Genomic DNA, 15110 nt, shown 5'->3' with positions numbered 1-15110 from the left:
CTAAAGTGGAATAGTTGTCCTGGAGAACCATACAAAAATATTGCAATTAAACATCAACATCCTATAGCCCAGCATTCCCACCGACCAGAGCAGAGGAACCCTCCAACAGGGCTTTAAGGAGGCAGGTAAGAGGATGTCCATCACAGCACTGTTGGATGCGGCAGGGAGTTGGAGGTAACATGAAGGGAATGGAAAAGGAAATGGAATTCCAAGCAGTCATTGGAAGCAATAAACTAGAGGCACATGCAGACAAATCTTAAAAACATAGTGCTAAGGTGGGAGGGGGGTGGGGGAGAAGAACGAGATGTACAGCATAATCACTTTTATGTAAATTAAGGCATATACTCACAAAACAATATGTTTTGCAAAGATATGTCCATAGTCAGTTTATATGTCAAAGGTATTAGAATGAGTAACTAATGAAGGAAGGAGATTAAAGTGGAGATTAGGAATGAAGAGGAAATTATTAAAAAACTAGAAGCTGAGAGGCATCAGAATACAGTGGTTAAGAGCAGGGACTCCAGAGCCTGGGTCTGAACTCCAGCTCTCCCCCTTACTAGCTCTGTTTCCTTGGGCAAATAATTTAACCTCTTTGGTTAAGCTTCTCCATCTGTAATAAGGGTCTGGTAGCTAATCTCCAAAGATGGCCCCAAACAATTCTGCCCCTCCCTGTATGTGCAGGCAGCACCTCCCATCAAGAGGAGAGACCTGTGACTGCTTTGACCAATAGGACCAGAGGAAGTGATCCTCAGGGACTTCCAAGCCCAGGCAGGAAGCAGGAGAGAAGCTTCTTCCCTCTTGGAGCCCTGAGTCGCCGTGGAAAGAGGGGCCATTTAACTGAGATGTCACGTGGAGAGAAACCACAGGAGAAGCACCTGGGCCATATGACTGTCTGAGACATACAAGTGCGACCAGAAAAGGCACTGCCCACAGACTGCCTGGCTGAGCCCTAGCCATCCCACGGAACAGTGAGGTGCCATAGAATGGTTGTTTGAGACCACTAAATTTGGGGGTGTTCTGTTAGGCGACAATGGATGAGGTCATTGTAAGGATTAAAGGAGGTAGTTTTCAAAGTGCTGAATAGCTCATGGCTCGTGGGAAGTGCTTGGCTCTATGTACACATTTGTGGAATAAAATAGAACAGGGATTTATAGAGGCTGACGGTGACAGAAACCGTGTCCTGGGCTAAAGTATAGGAGTAACTCAATTCTTCGCACTTGGTGCCCACAAATAAGATAAAATAAAACCTACAATAGGTCCATCTATTCATTTCCTTGATAGGGTAACTGTGGCCCAGGAGGTGAAAAGTGTATCCAAAAAAAAGTTTTTCAAAATGACACAGGCCTCCCTGAGCCCATCTCTTCTGCTGTCTTTGTGCCCGGAATTCAGAGCCTCCAAGAAGGCACTAGATATATGAGCTCAGTGACTCACGAGTCCCTCATTTCTGGGAACACAGACAACTGATGGACTATATTTGTTTTCCTCTGCAGCGCTAGAGCCAGAACAAGCACATTTTTTATCCGTGATGAATTCTCAATTAGCCATAGGTTCCAGTATAAGGAAATGCAAGGATAAATGAAATCCATGCGTAATTCAAAGATCTCAATCAAGTCAGTCATTTCAACCTCCAGAAGGATCTCTTACAGTTCTTTTTACTCCCAAACACAGTGTGCTCAATAAATGTGTTGATTATTTAAAATTAATCCCTCTTCGTTTTGAAAAGGATTTAAAACCGTTTATGGTCCTTCAAATCATTGATCAAAGTCGTTTGTCAAAACCCAGGCGATCGCCCAGACGTTAGCAACAGCGAGTGGAAGGAAGTGGTGGGAAGGGTGCTGATGTTCATGCATGAACTGCTTACTGGGCACCTTACAAACCCTACAGGGACTGACTGTCTGAGGTAGGTATCGTCCCCATTTTACAGAGGCAGGAACTGAGGCTTACATAGGTGGGACACCGCCACTGGGACACTGCAGAGCCCGATTCAAACTCAGGTAGCCTGACTCACAGCTGGTCCTCTCCCACTCTGTCCCACCGGGAAGCAAAGATCCAGACTCACCCCAGAGCAACTCAACAGCAAGGGGAAGGCAGTGTGTCCCAAAGCCACAACTCCAAGACACCAAGACTTCTGTAAAGTCAGAAAAGGTGGACTGTGGAACCTAATAGCCCGTGTATTTCTGCAGAACTGACACATTTTGGAGAGGGTCTGCAGTTTAGAGCCGATTTCTCATGACTGTGGCCTCCGTGGCAAGAAGCCTCCGGCTGGCAGCCTGCAAGATCCTGCATGTGCATGGCTGGGAGGGATGGCGTCCAACCAGGTCCATCCTGGTCCCAACCTCTCCACCTAAAATAATCCCGAACCCCGTCCCCACCCACTGACCCCATCCCACGTAAGCCTGCAGAATCACAATCTGTAATTCTGATTCAGCACGAGGGCTGCCTGCTCTGTGGCTGGTCTGCAGGGAGCTTCTGGGAAGACATTGGATGAAAGCGGAGAGGAAGCATGTGCTGCCGATTCCCTTCCCCAGGTTGCTTCCTCCTCTGGGTCTTTCGGCCTGAGGACACCCCCTAGGAGGGCAGGTTGAGGACAGAGGTTTTGTGCACACCAGGCCTCTCTGTAAGCCGCGTGAAGCTTCGGGGCGAGGCAGACCCGGGCCGGGCCCAGGCCAGTGCCAAGAGGGGAATGAGAGGCCCCAGGGTAGGGAGACTCCAGCCGGCTGGGGCCCCAGTGCAGGTAGCCAGGCTGCTGGTTCACTTCCATTTTCTCCTTTGGCTTCTCCACGTCCTCAGATGAGTGACTTACACTGAAAATAAAATGACTGTGGCTACAGTCCAGCCGCACGCAAGTGGCCACCCTGGGTGCGTGGGGCACAGGGAGGGAGACCTGGACACCAAAGACAAATACACGCAACTTCCAAGTCATGCCATTTATTTTTCCTTAATTGGGCTTCACAGCCCATCTGAGCTTCTGCTTAGTTCTCTGAGGAGCCGGAGAATTCGTGTGAATGCTCTGTGTCCCTGTCCTTCCCCAGAAGAGAAACAGGCAGGCACGTGAGTACACACAGGGGCCAGTGAGAGTGCCCTGCACTTGATTCTGTTACTTTCCTCTCTGGCTTCACTGTGACACACGTTTGTCTCCATCTAATATTCTCAAGAAAAATGGTCCAGACAGGATACGGCGAGGGACGCGGGGAGAGGACTGTGTAAAGGGGTCGGTGGAGGGAAGCAGTGAACCAGTAGGATCATTTACCTGCCCCTCCTCGTTCCTTTCCCTGTTTCATTCTGGATCTTTCAAAAAGAAAGAAGCAGAGAGAGCGAGAGAGAACAAGGCTAGCAGGACCACTGGTGACTCATGCAGCACCCCGGTTAGCAAATGCACCTACCTTCGGACAGGTGCTGCGTGGCTTGTCGACACACACAGAGCCTGGACCGAAGCTCCCGCTGCCTCTGTCCTCTTGGCTGGTGTCTTGTGCTTATGCTGCAGTTCCCGGACTCTCCCACCTTGAATGACCTCAGGGTTAAAGGGCCAAGAGGGGATGAAGTGTCTTGCAAGAGCTTTCAGAATCCCAGATGGGCCCTGGTGCTGTGGAGATCAGAGTCTCTCACTGGGCAGCGAGGCACTGATGCCTCCCTTGGCCACCAGGGTGTCCTGCCCACCACCCCACATGCAACCCACTCCTTGCACGTGGACTCTGCTTAATTTCCCGGGGTGGGAGTGTGCACTGCGGGGAGAGAGGCGTGGCTCAGGCACAGTACTACCGTGCCAACCTTCCCAGCCCGGAAGCCCCAGCGAGCTGCCGGGGAGGGACCTGCCTGCTTTTGATATTTTGCTTCATTACATCTCATCTCATGAACCAAGACAGCAGGAATTTTCTGCAGCCAACCAACCTCAGCAGGAAATGATCCCGGGAAGCTACTGCTTCCTTAACTCATGGAAACAACAGGGAGGAGCAAGGGCATGGTTCCCTCATGAATGTTTGCACCACTCCGTTGAGAGGCTGGTTGACCAGACAGCTCAGGGACCAAGGCTGGGTGGACATCGTTTGTCAACTATATTACAGGGCTGCAATTCACACGCTACCAAGCCGGACTCTTGGCTCTGGAAATTTAATGTGTGACAGCTGCGTGCAGCCAGTGGTGTCCAGCATTTTAGAAAGGTCAATTAAGAAATGGTCGATGGTGGTGCAGCTAATGACAGCCCAGAGGGGTGAGCAGGGCTGAGTAAACAGAAGGGCTGAGACATATATTACTGGAATTGAAGTGTCGAAGTGAAGCGTGGTGGGGGGAAACCTATTGTCACAGGCCATAAAGCACATCTGAGTTTTGCAGCGGAGAGCAGTACAGCTGTTTCTCTCCCCAGGCAGCGTGGGGAGCGGTCTGTGAACGGAGGGCTCGCCAGACAAAGGCGACACCTGCATCAGCTTGATCCATCTGCAGACAAAAATCGTTACCCTCCTCACTGCCTGTTCCTTTGCACTTCCTGGAGCACGAGGCAGACGCTGGAGTGATAGTTGCAATGTGGGTCATGTTCTAGAAATCCATATTTTAAGCATTCCCCAAAGCTGGGCTCCGTCTTCTCTTCAGGGCTGTGGGTAGGTGGGCGGACGGGAGCCTGAGTGCCAATCTGAGCGAGTGCTCTCCTCAGACAGCATGTCTGCTCCCTGGCTTCAGTGGACACACAAAGGCAGGGAGCAGTCTAGACCCTTTACACTGCGATGGATAAAAGAGGGACATGGAGCCCTTAGAAAAAGCCTATTTCAGCCTGTGACAGAATTGGCTCATGGTTGGGGGAAGGCACTGCGTGGGGCCTTTTTCTCTGTTTTTTTGGAAAATCAGACAAAGGGGTCTTAGACTGCTCGGACAGGCTTTCTTGGCCACAACTACCTGTCAAGCCGGAAATTCGGCAGAGCAATGGGAATGCTAATTGATATGCAAAACAGGTCCAGGGTTCCTAGAAATGTCTAATGATCCTCCAGTTCAATGCGAATGAAGGATTAAGACATGCGCTAAATGAAATGGGAATAGGAACACCAACCTTTTTGCTTTTGCTTTTTTTTTTTCCTTTTTCAAATCTACGTTGGGAAACTTCACAGGTTTTGTGATTAAAAAAAATAGTATTGCAATCAGTGGGGGTTTGTCTTTCACACACTGGATATTTATTATTAGAAAATAGCTTCTGTCAGCTGTCATTACCAAACAAGTTGAAAGGAGCGTGCTTCTCACCATAAATTGTTTTTCTCCTTAATGAAATTTAAGTAAACAGTTCACTGTGGGGAGAGCTGCCACGCTTGTTTTTCCTTTAAAAACTGAATAATTAAATGAAGTTGAGTACAAAACATCCTTCAAATATGACTTGTCCTGCAGCTGCTACGCTGTCCCCTTGAGTAAGGGGCATGGAAGAGATGGAAAAGACACTCAAGCTATCAAATTACCCCAAAGAATCTACAGTAGAAACTGGGAAACAAACCAACGAATCCAAACAAAACCCATCCAAACCAACCATGAAATCAGTTTTAACATTGGCTTTTCAACTTTGATTATCATCTAAGTTTAATATATATATATATATATTTGAAATAGTAATAAAAAAGGAAGAGTTGAATTGCATCCTTAGCAGGACAGCCTTCCTCATATGTTAAAGAGGTGTTCGGAAAATTCCATACAGTATCTGCTAAATAAACATGTTTGGCAGCTTAGCAAATATCATATGATTGCAGCATCCATGATTTGAAGTCAAAGAGCGATTTGCTTTCTGCAGGCGGAGTCTGTTGCTCAGGGCGACATGATAACATGGCTCTGGATGTTCTTCGACCCACGGGCTCGAGGAAGGGTTTCGGGGTGGCCCAGTGCAGAAACTTCCAAACCCCAAACAACAAATCAACCAACCGAACACACAAACATCAAACAATCGTCTCCTTTGAGTTCCTCTTGACAGAGTGGAGGCCCAGCAAGGACTTCTGGTTAGAAGGGACGTTGACAGACTTTGGAATGAGGAGAATCACCCTCTGATTGGTCCGACGCCATTCATTGTACAATCGACAGTGGTACCTAAATGACACCTGGGGTCAGGAGAGGAAAAATAAGGGAAGGTTTCAGGTAAGCGGAAGCTGATTATCAACCCAAACAACATACACGCCATTTAAAACAGCTCCAAACAGCAGTACAGCGGGGCAACAGCTGGGGGGAAACTGCTGTAGCAGGCAGCTGAGCGCTGGGAGACTGGCCCCAGCCACAGAGCACCCACGTATGAACAAGGGGCAGGTCTCCCTCGTGCCTCTTCAAACTGGGTAAAATCGGAGTATTAATAGGAAATGAGGTTCTTCCTGAGTTTGGATTTATTTTCAGGATAGCGGTCTGGGCCCCAAAGTGTCAGTGGGGAAGAAAGTTGGCTGGGGGCAGTGGGCAGAGTAGGTACGGCGCCAGCCCTTGCCCAGCTGTGGGACTAGGCAATGTGCCTTTCTGGTCGTCAAGTTTCTCTCTGTTAAATGAGAGGGATGCTGGGGCTTCACGCACCCTTCTGTAGGTTGGACACTGCACAACTCGAAGGACCCCATTCACGGTATGATAGGAAGGGCACCCTTCGTACTGTGCTGTGGACAAACTGAACAGCTGTACTTGGCGGCCCCTGTGGGTGATCCCCATTGCCTCCAGCTCAGTCCTTCCGTGGCGTCCAGTGGGGAAGCTTTGGCCTGGGCACCAACTCCGCTGATGAGTTCTTCCTGAGCCAGTGCCTGTGCCCACCTCAGCGTGGCATCAGTGCCCTGTACACCACGGCACTTGTTTCTCTCTCACCCTGCACTAGAAACACGTTGAGGGCAGGTCTTGTGTTGTATTCATCTTGGCATGCTGTGTACCTATCACAGTGTCTGGCGCTTAGGAAGCTGCTTAGTTAAGTTCACTGAGTGAATGGATGCGTGACGAAGTATCCTGTACCTTCTAATTGCAACACTGCTTTAGATTTAGGCCTCTCTTACATGATACAGGACAGCACGAGCAGTAAACGCATCATCAACTGTGACATAACTTGCCCCCAAAGTGCTTGCTTCTTGTGTAAATAGACTGGAATGAGATGCTTACATCTGTGGTTTGCTTTGGAGAAGGCTGGCACAAAGCACTGACGAACCGCCCAGGAAATTCAAATAATCTGTCCTTCTGAAGATGTACAAACTGCCTTTAAAGGTGGAAGTAGGTTCTAGTTTGAGTATATCCAGATAACTAGGTAAGTGCTGGGGAGGAAGGCGCCCATGACCTGAGAGTGACAAATTATCCAGGTATGGGCTGTTTAACCACCTAGGTTGTGTGGGTCATGTTGACCCTGGTACAGGGCCTACATCGGTCAAAGAGTGGGCTGACCCTGTGGTTTGGGCTCGGTGTTTCTGGAAGTAGAGGAGAATGCAGGCCCTTGATCAGCAAGGGCTTGTCTGTCTTCATGGCAGGATCATGAAATCCAAGGCCACTCAGATTTCTGAGGCTAGAAAGCAGATGCCACAGGCTGAATGCCAGAGAGATTTGAGTATGAAAATAAAAGCTTTTAAACTCACACAGATGTGCTTTTCTCCAAGAGGCTCTGAACATGCCAAAGTGGATCAGAGGTTTTTTTTTTTTTTTTTTTTAAGTTCAAGTCTCTTTTATCTGTTCTGTTCTGTCCTGCTGCTGCTTGGTGCTACTCAGGAATGTAAGAGGCAGGCTGGAAAGCAGGCTGTTCAGGGCCAAGGGCCGGGAAGGTGTACGAAACAAAGTACTAATGAAGAGCTGAGGCAGTACAAGAAGTCTGGAATCTGGAAATATTACAGGAAAGCTGGATTTGAAATCAAGAGTCCCTTCGTCCGGGATGTTAAAGAGCTGTGCACGCTCGGCGTCTTCAGTAAGCAGCAGAAGCAGCTGCACCTGTGCGCAGGAGGGAGCAGCCCGAGGGCTCCGGGCGGGCGGGCGCACCGGGCCGAAGCCCCATCCTCTACTGATGTCTCTGCGACTTTGGGAGGGTTGTTTGCTGCCTCCAAGTCCCGGTGTCCTCATTTGTATACTGTGAATAATGATATCAGAGAGAATGCACAAAGAGCACTTAGCTCAGTGCCACTGCCACACGTTACTGTTCTTGGCCTGTTATTTCTGATGGGTTAAATCTGGAAAAGAAGATAACTTTGTGACACTCCTTCTTGGATACAGGAAACTGGGGGCAAAAAGAAAAAGAGAGGCTGGGCTATTTCCTTGAAAGCCCTGCTCTCAGTGTGCCCGTGGAGGCCGTACCACCTGGGAGCTTGTTAGAATGTGACACCTGTGGGCTCCGCCCAGACTTACGGAATCAGAGCGTGCATTTTAACAAGATCCCCTGGTGATTCGCACGTAAGTTCAAGCCTGTGAAGCACAGGGAAACGTGGGGAGTCCATGACTTAGCAGGTCTCGTGGTTCCTTGGCCGGGAAGTACAAAAATCAGCCCGCTTGTTCGGACAAACGAACGAGATCTTATAATGCATTAATCTATCTTGATTGCTGTTCACCACCGTGTCTGCAGGCAAATTCAACCAATAAGAAGAAAGCATCATGAAGATGACGCTGCATCGGGGAAAATAAAGGAAGGTAGGTGCAGGGCAGAGGGACCATGGGTTTGCAGTCGCCCTGGGTAGTCCTGGCTTTGGTCTCTAGGAGCGCCAAGACACTCCCTCCCCTTGGAAAAGAAGAGGAATAAAGCAGGTTTGATTTAGAGCAATAAAGAGGCAGTGAGGAAAAAATAAACAACATGAAGGAAGAAGAAGCTATGGCAATAGTAACACTGGGAACTTCATTTAGATATTTCTTAAATTTCTGAGGTTTTAAAGAAAGAGGGTGAAGAAAGAGCACAGGGCCACTATTCTAAAAACACTACTCTTTATGGGATGGGTTTCTTGAAGTGTCTTCATTTCTTCATCCAAAGGCTATTTATTAACCTCCTGTCACGGGCAAGGTCTGCACAGAGAGCTGCGGTCATGTGCATGGCACACAGAGGGCTGGAGCGTATTAGCATCACCTCTCCCTGAGGAAGGTGATGGGCTGCACTGAAGCTTTGCTGTAAAGTCGCAGCAGGCTTTGGGAAATCTCATTATGAATTTCGATTCTGCCCTCTCGGGAGTTTATGGTGTGGACAGAAGCATATTGGTGGGGCCAGGGCTTTGGCAGCTGCCTTCCCAGAACTGGGCCCAGCTCACTGACCTGTGATGGCACTGTGGAAGAGAAGAGGGCGGCGTGGGTGTGAATCAGCCACACCAGGTCGTGCTGGACACCCTTGGGGTGTGTCTAGACCCGCCCCACAGTGAGCCTTGCCGGGACAGTGTTCTGTGGGACCTTCCCCCTTCGTAAAGAGATTTTAAATGATTAACCCGTGGGACTGGGAGTCAGCCAGTGGAGCCGGAGCATCATTCATTTCATCCTGTGATGTAACTGGTTTCTGGGCTGGGCACTGGTTGCATCAGCGATGTGGCGGATGGTGGTACCTCCTGGGGGTCACTGCACGTGGGCATCGCTACACTGGGTTAATGCACATCCTATGTGGACACTTTCTAAATGCTTCATGTGGACTCAGTTCTCACCTACTCTTCTCGTGTCCATGGGCTTCAAATCGTTGGTGACATGCACAGTGATGTTTCTGGGGTATCTTCCCCCCCCTTCCCCCCCCCCCGCCCAGCCCTCAGTGGGGAGGTGGTAGAGGTCTTGGCCTCCTGGGTCCCAGACACCTGTGTTCCCGCACAGTAGGTTTCAGAAGGCAGAACTCCCCGAGTCTGCGTCAAGCCTGGGCCCTGGTGGAGGCAAGGAGCTCCACAGGCACCCGCAGGCGAGCAGCACGGGGCGCGGGTCCCTCCTGACAGCGCCCGGCGAGGCCCTTCCAGGAGGGCTCCTCCGAGGAGCCGGGCTGGGACTGACACTGTTTGTTTATCTAAGACATGTTCACAGCGTATTCTCCTGAAGCCTGACAGCTTGTTTACAGTGCGATTCTGCTGGAGGGCAGTTTCCAAGTGCTGTCAGCTTCTGAATTACGGCTCTTGCTAGGGCCACTCAGTACAGCATTTATCTGGGATTTATCTAGATTTATCTAGATTCGATAACCTGCTGCTGAGCTATGGCCGTGCGTTCTTCACACCCAAGGGGAGAAGCGCTTTCTTTCCCTCCAGCTGCTCGGCATTTTACGGGGAGCCAGGGGGCAGTGCAGGATGTGGGAACACAGCAGTCAGAGGAAGAAAACCCGTCCTCTGCCAGGTGCTCTGATGGATGTTCCCGAGGTCATCCCACCTCATCCTCACAATAGCATATTGGCCCAGGGGTTAGCAGTCGTTTCCCCAAGTTTTTGCATTAGGAGAAGAATGCTCAGAAAGGTTAGGGACCTGTTTGAAGTTACACAGCTATCAGGATGCTAAACCTTGGGTTTAAACACAGAGCCTTTGGATTCTGAAGGGATGTGCTTGTTACCACGCAGCACTGCCTTTTGGAAGCATTTCTGGAATGACGTATGTTATCAGACTCCTGAAAGAGCCACTCCGGGGACCTTTCCCTCCCAAATTTTCCTTTCACCTGGGATGAGAGATGAAATAGGATCACATCATAGGTAATCTCTTTTTTTCTTTCTTGTTAGGTAAGTGTGTGCTTTACAAAGCAGATTTTCAAAAAGGCCTTAAGTTGGTTTGAATGCCCATCATTTAAGTCTATATCTTCATCCGTCCTTCACCTTACGCACTTGTATAAGAAAAATCAGAGACTAGCAAACCTCTAAACATGGTAAAAACTTACACTTAATTATTTCCCAAAGTGCTTTCCCATGGATGCTTTCACTTCAATCTCGTAAGACCAGGGGAAGTTGGCAGGATGGGTATTAATCTCATCCCCACTTTACTGATGAGGACACTGAGGCTCAGAGAAGTGAAATGACTTCCCAAGGTGGTTCAGTAGTTAGACAGTAGTAGACAGACAATTTCTTTCTTTTCTTTTTTTCTTTTTGTTGGCCACACCACACAGGTTGTGGGATCTTAGTTCCCCGACTAGGGATTGAATGTGGGCCCTCAGCAGTGAAAGCTCTGAGCCCAAACGACTGGACCGCCAGGGTATTCCCTAATTTCTTATTTTTTTAATTTTTTTGTGGTACGTGGGCCTCTCACTGTCGTGGCCTCTCCCGTTGCAGAGCACAGGCTCCAGACGCGCAGGCTCAGCGGCCATGGCTCATGGGCCCAGCCGCTCCGCGGCATGTGGTATCCTACCAAACCGGGGCACGAACCCGTGTCCCCTGCATTGGCAGGCGGACTCTCAACCACTGTGCCACGAGGGAAGCCCTTTAATTTCTTATTTTTAAGCCTCCTCCCATCACCGTGTCCTTGTGGCTTCTGAGTGAGCATGGTTGCTTGATTCACAATGAATCAGGACACACTTTGGAAGCATAGACATTTAAAGGAGACAATAATAGTTTTGCCTGGGTGCTTCATTAGGCTGGGAACAGAATGCCTACCTTAACCAGAGGACTCTGATAAAGCTCCAAGCATCGTAAACACTACCTGTTTACCAAGGCTCATGTCATGCCCCTCTCACTGAGACTGAAATGTGTCCCCCACTTATTGTCTGAAATTCCCCCCTGAGAGAAGGCAAAGAGCTGGACAAGAGGGAAACGCGAGGAGCAGGGGCTGCGGTTGGTCGGTGTGGCAGGAATGGCAGCTGTGGCACAGGACTCGGGAGACAGAGCAAGGGAGCAAGTGTGAGCGCTAGAAGCTTCTACATTCCGACACCACCGTGCTGCCGGTATGGGAACGGGACAGTCTAGACAGGAAGTACATATTGAATAACAATGGAATGTGCTCAGATTAGAGATGAGCAGGCACTAGAGAGTCATGCCCGGAAGCAGGGGGCCCGCTTTCTGAAAACCTTCTAGAGGATCGTGACATCCTTCCCTGCAGGTCTCAGAGGGAAGCATCAAGAGATGGCAGATGCTGCACTGCCAACTGGTACCCGAGCAATCACGGGGTGAAAACAATAAAGAACCAGAGAGGGTTAAAGATTTTCCCCTCATACACAGCAGGAACACTTATTGGGAAATGGTTTTTCTTTAGTGACAGCTTCTCAGCTAGATGAATTAGTGTTTTTATGGGCAGCACAGTCAATATCCCAACCCAGAATAATCAACAGGCGAAGTGCAGCTCCACGTCCAACAAGGACTTTAGGCCGCGTCAGGACATAAAAAGAAAATAACCAGCAGGAGGATTCATGATCTGTGCAGGCAGCGACAGCAACAGTGGCCAAGTGAATCATTCACCATACATTACAATCCCGGCAAGAGAGAGGAGCATAGACGAGAGAAAGAAAACGCCAGGCCTCCTAACAGATGGAGTCCTTGGCTACGAGAGGAGAGGGATGTCTGGGGTGCATGTCTTTGAGGAACTCTCAGAAGCTGGGGCTTTTTCTTTACTTCATCTGCTCTTCCCAGCAGTGCACACACACACACACACACACACACATTCACGTGCAGTAGTAAACCGATTCACACACTCTCGCCAGCATTTGAAGGTCTGTCTGCTCCCGGGTGGGTGAGATGAGCTACAGACAAGAGGGTAGCCTGTGCCAGCTCCCACCGACCTAACTCCCAGGCCCTGAGCCATACTTACTAGTGTCCAAAAGAGGTAAATAGTGAAGAGTGCGACAGTGAGTGCAATTAGTCCGACGGCTTCGAGCCGACTGCTAAAGTGCAGGTGGTCCACGGCGCCCCGTAGGCAGAGCCAGCCCGAGATGGTGGCCAGAGGAGTGATGAACAAGAAGCACACCATGTCTCCAAACAGAGTCCGCTTCTCGTGCTGGGGGCCTGGATTTCTGAGCCACTGCCAAGGGAAGGGAGACAGAGAAAAGCAAGGACAGGGTTAAATGCCAGGGAGGAGTGAAGACACACTACTCTGAGGTTGTCCTTGTCTACAGCATCTGGAAAAAGGCACTTCTGACCTGTTCTGAGATCACACAGAAGCATTAAGGGCTCATTCCCATGCCCTGTCCCATGAACAGTAGTGATTACGATGAGAGTAATAGTAATAATAAAAGCATCTTTGCTGTAGGTGTCCTGCTGGTTTTGAAAGAGTTCAATGATTATTATTATGAATCACAGTGACCCTGTGTGGAAGGCAGAGAGGACCTTATATTTGGAAGGTAACTGAGGTGCAGGAGGTGCTGTCAGCTGCCAGAGCATTCCTGCGTCTTGACCCTGGGAATGTGTGCGGGAAAGGGTTAACTCAGCAGGCCCAGGTTGCTCAAATCCTGCATGTTCCCAAGAAAGACCTGTTTTTTTAAGACCGGCTCCTAAGAGAAGAGCTCTGAGTCCTTGTAATAATGTACCTCATAAGAGTGTTTTTGTATGCCTGAGGCCTTGGGCCACATGGTGCCAGTGCAAGCAGATAGTTTATGCCAACAGTGTGATTTATGCTGAACACCTATTTTTGTTGTAGGGGCTGGAGTCTGAGTAGCTTGAGGTCTTTCATGCAGGTGCTGCATGTCTTTTTTTTTTTTTTTTTGCGGTACGCGGGCCCCTCACCGTTGTGGCCTCTCCCGTTGCGGAGCACAGGCTCCGGACACGCAGGCTCAGCAGCCATGGCTCACGGGCCCAGCCGCTCCGCGGCACGTGGGATCCTCCCGGACAGGGGCACGAACCCGCGTCCCCTGCATCGGCAGGCGGACTCCCAACCACTGCGCCACCAGGGAAGCCCTGCTGCATGTCTTTTGTGACTGACCCCAATAAGCACCCTGAACACTGAGGCTCGGGTGAACATCCCTGAGAGATAACGCTTTGCATATGTTGTTACAGATTGTTGCTAGAAAGATTAAGCACATCTGTGTGATATTACTTGGAGGGGACATCTGGGAGCTTGTGCCTTGTTTCTCTTGGACATTGCCCCATGCACTTTCTCCCTTTGCTGATTTTAATTGGTATCCCTCTGTTGTAATTCACCATAACCATGAGTCTAAGAGCTTTTCTAAGAGCTTTGTGAGTCCTTCTAGTCAATCTCTGAGCCTGAGGGTGGTCTTGGGGAACGAGACTCATCTGACTCCACGCGTCTTGTAATGCCCCTGCCTTATGTTTTAGGACCCTGAACCTCCTACGTAGGACCGTCTCTGACATCTTAATTGTGCTACCATCTTGGCTGAACCAACTCCAGAAAGGATGGGGAAAACGTCAGCTTGTTGAAAGACTAGAGATGAGCATTCCTGCAGGACGGGAAATAGGGTTGCTGTCCTCCCACTTGGGGAACTGTTAAATGTCTGCTGAGATGTTTTCCATTCTAGGAAATGTCATGCTTACATACTGGAGTCAGTGCATAGTGGTAATGAAGCCAGGTGGCTTTCCTTTGGATTAGCATGGAAATGTGCCCAAGTAATTTGACATTCCCATCTCACTATCCCATGTAGTGATGACAGAGGCCAAGGAGTCCAGGGAAAGAGTGAGGTCACACACAGTTGATAGGGTGAGGTGGGAGAGACACTGGCTGGCTGGCTTCCATCTCATCTCGGGGACTAGCAGTGCTGTGGGCTGCTGAGCAGATACCCCAAGGGGCCAGCACAGCATTTCCTACAAAACCATTGGTGGGAGGGAAAGGACCATGACAGGGAGACAAGAGTGGATGGAAGTGACTGGAGAGAGGGGGAAGGCCAGGCTCGGGGCAGAGACAAGAGACATACGAGCTGCGAAGAGGGCAAGCAAGTTGAGGAAAGAGCTGTGTAAGGGCCAATACAAAAGCCTCAAGGAGTGAGCACATGAGATGGGAGGTCAAAGGCACAGAAGACAGTTTTCTGGAACGTTCCCTCCCCTGAATGTTTGCCTGAGGTGAATAGTAAATGACCCCGAATGCCTAAATTACCCCTTTCCAGTGACAATACACTTTAAAAATGGGCTGAGATGCTGAAAGAAGTCACCTCAGTTCAAAAATGGAGCTGAATACATATTAAAACATAGATTATGGGGAGTTGACTTGTCTGTGAATATAAACGCAGTATTATACAAATTTAATACAATACCAAAATGATCAAGTGCAAACAGTATTAACCCTGCTACGTGTTGTCATGCTACCTCAGACATCTGGGCAGCTTCAAAGAAATTCAAAGAGCTCTTAGTTATTAACGTTTTC

At 49.4% G+C, this 15110-nt stretch overlaps 1 protein-coding gene across 3 annotated transcripts in view; it reads right to left on the bottom strand.

The window, feature by feature from the left end:
• Positions 1-2995: 2995 nt before the first annotated feature.
• Positions 2996-15110, bottom strand: part of MARCHF3 (membrane associated ring-CH-type finger 3) — a 149595-nt gene continuing 137480 nt past the window's right edge. The window contains exons 4-6 of one of the 3 annotated variants that reach the window (XR_004349409.1): positions 12612-12821; positions 7542-8506; positions 5927-6059 (exon numbers count right to left, since the gene is read on the bottom strand). Coding sequence is in view for 2 of the 3 variants with exons in the window: in XM_032628801.1 (XP_032484692.1) it covers positions 5901-6059; positions 12612-12821 (369 nt within the window). In the remaining variant the exon portion in view is untranslated. Of the gene's footprint in view, positions 3502-5129; positions 6060-7541; positions 8507-12611; positions 12822-15110 lie in introns of those variants that run through there. The other 2 variants (XM_032628802.1, XM_032628801.1) reach the window with 2 other exon arrangements.

The sequence above is a fragment of the Phocoena sinus genome, chromosome 3, assembly GCF_008692025.1.
Source record: "Phocoena sinus isolate mPhoSin1 chromosome 3, mPhoSin1.pri, whole genome shotgun sequence".
Lineage (NCBI taxonomy): Eukaryota > Metazoa > Chordata > Mammalia > Artiodactyla > Phocoenidae > Phocoena > Phocoena sinus.
This window is presented reverse-complemented; position numbering and strand designations above follow the sequence as displayed.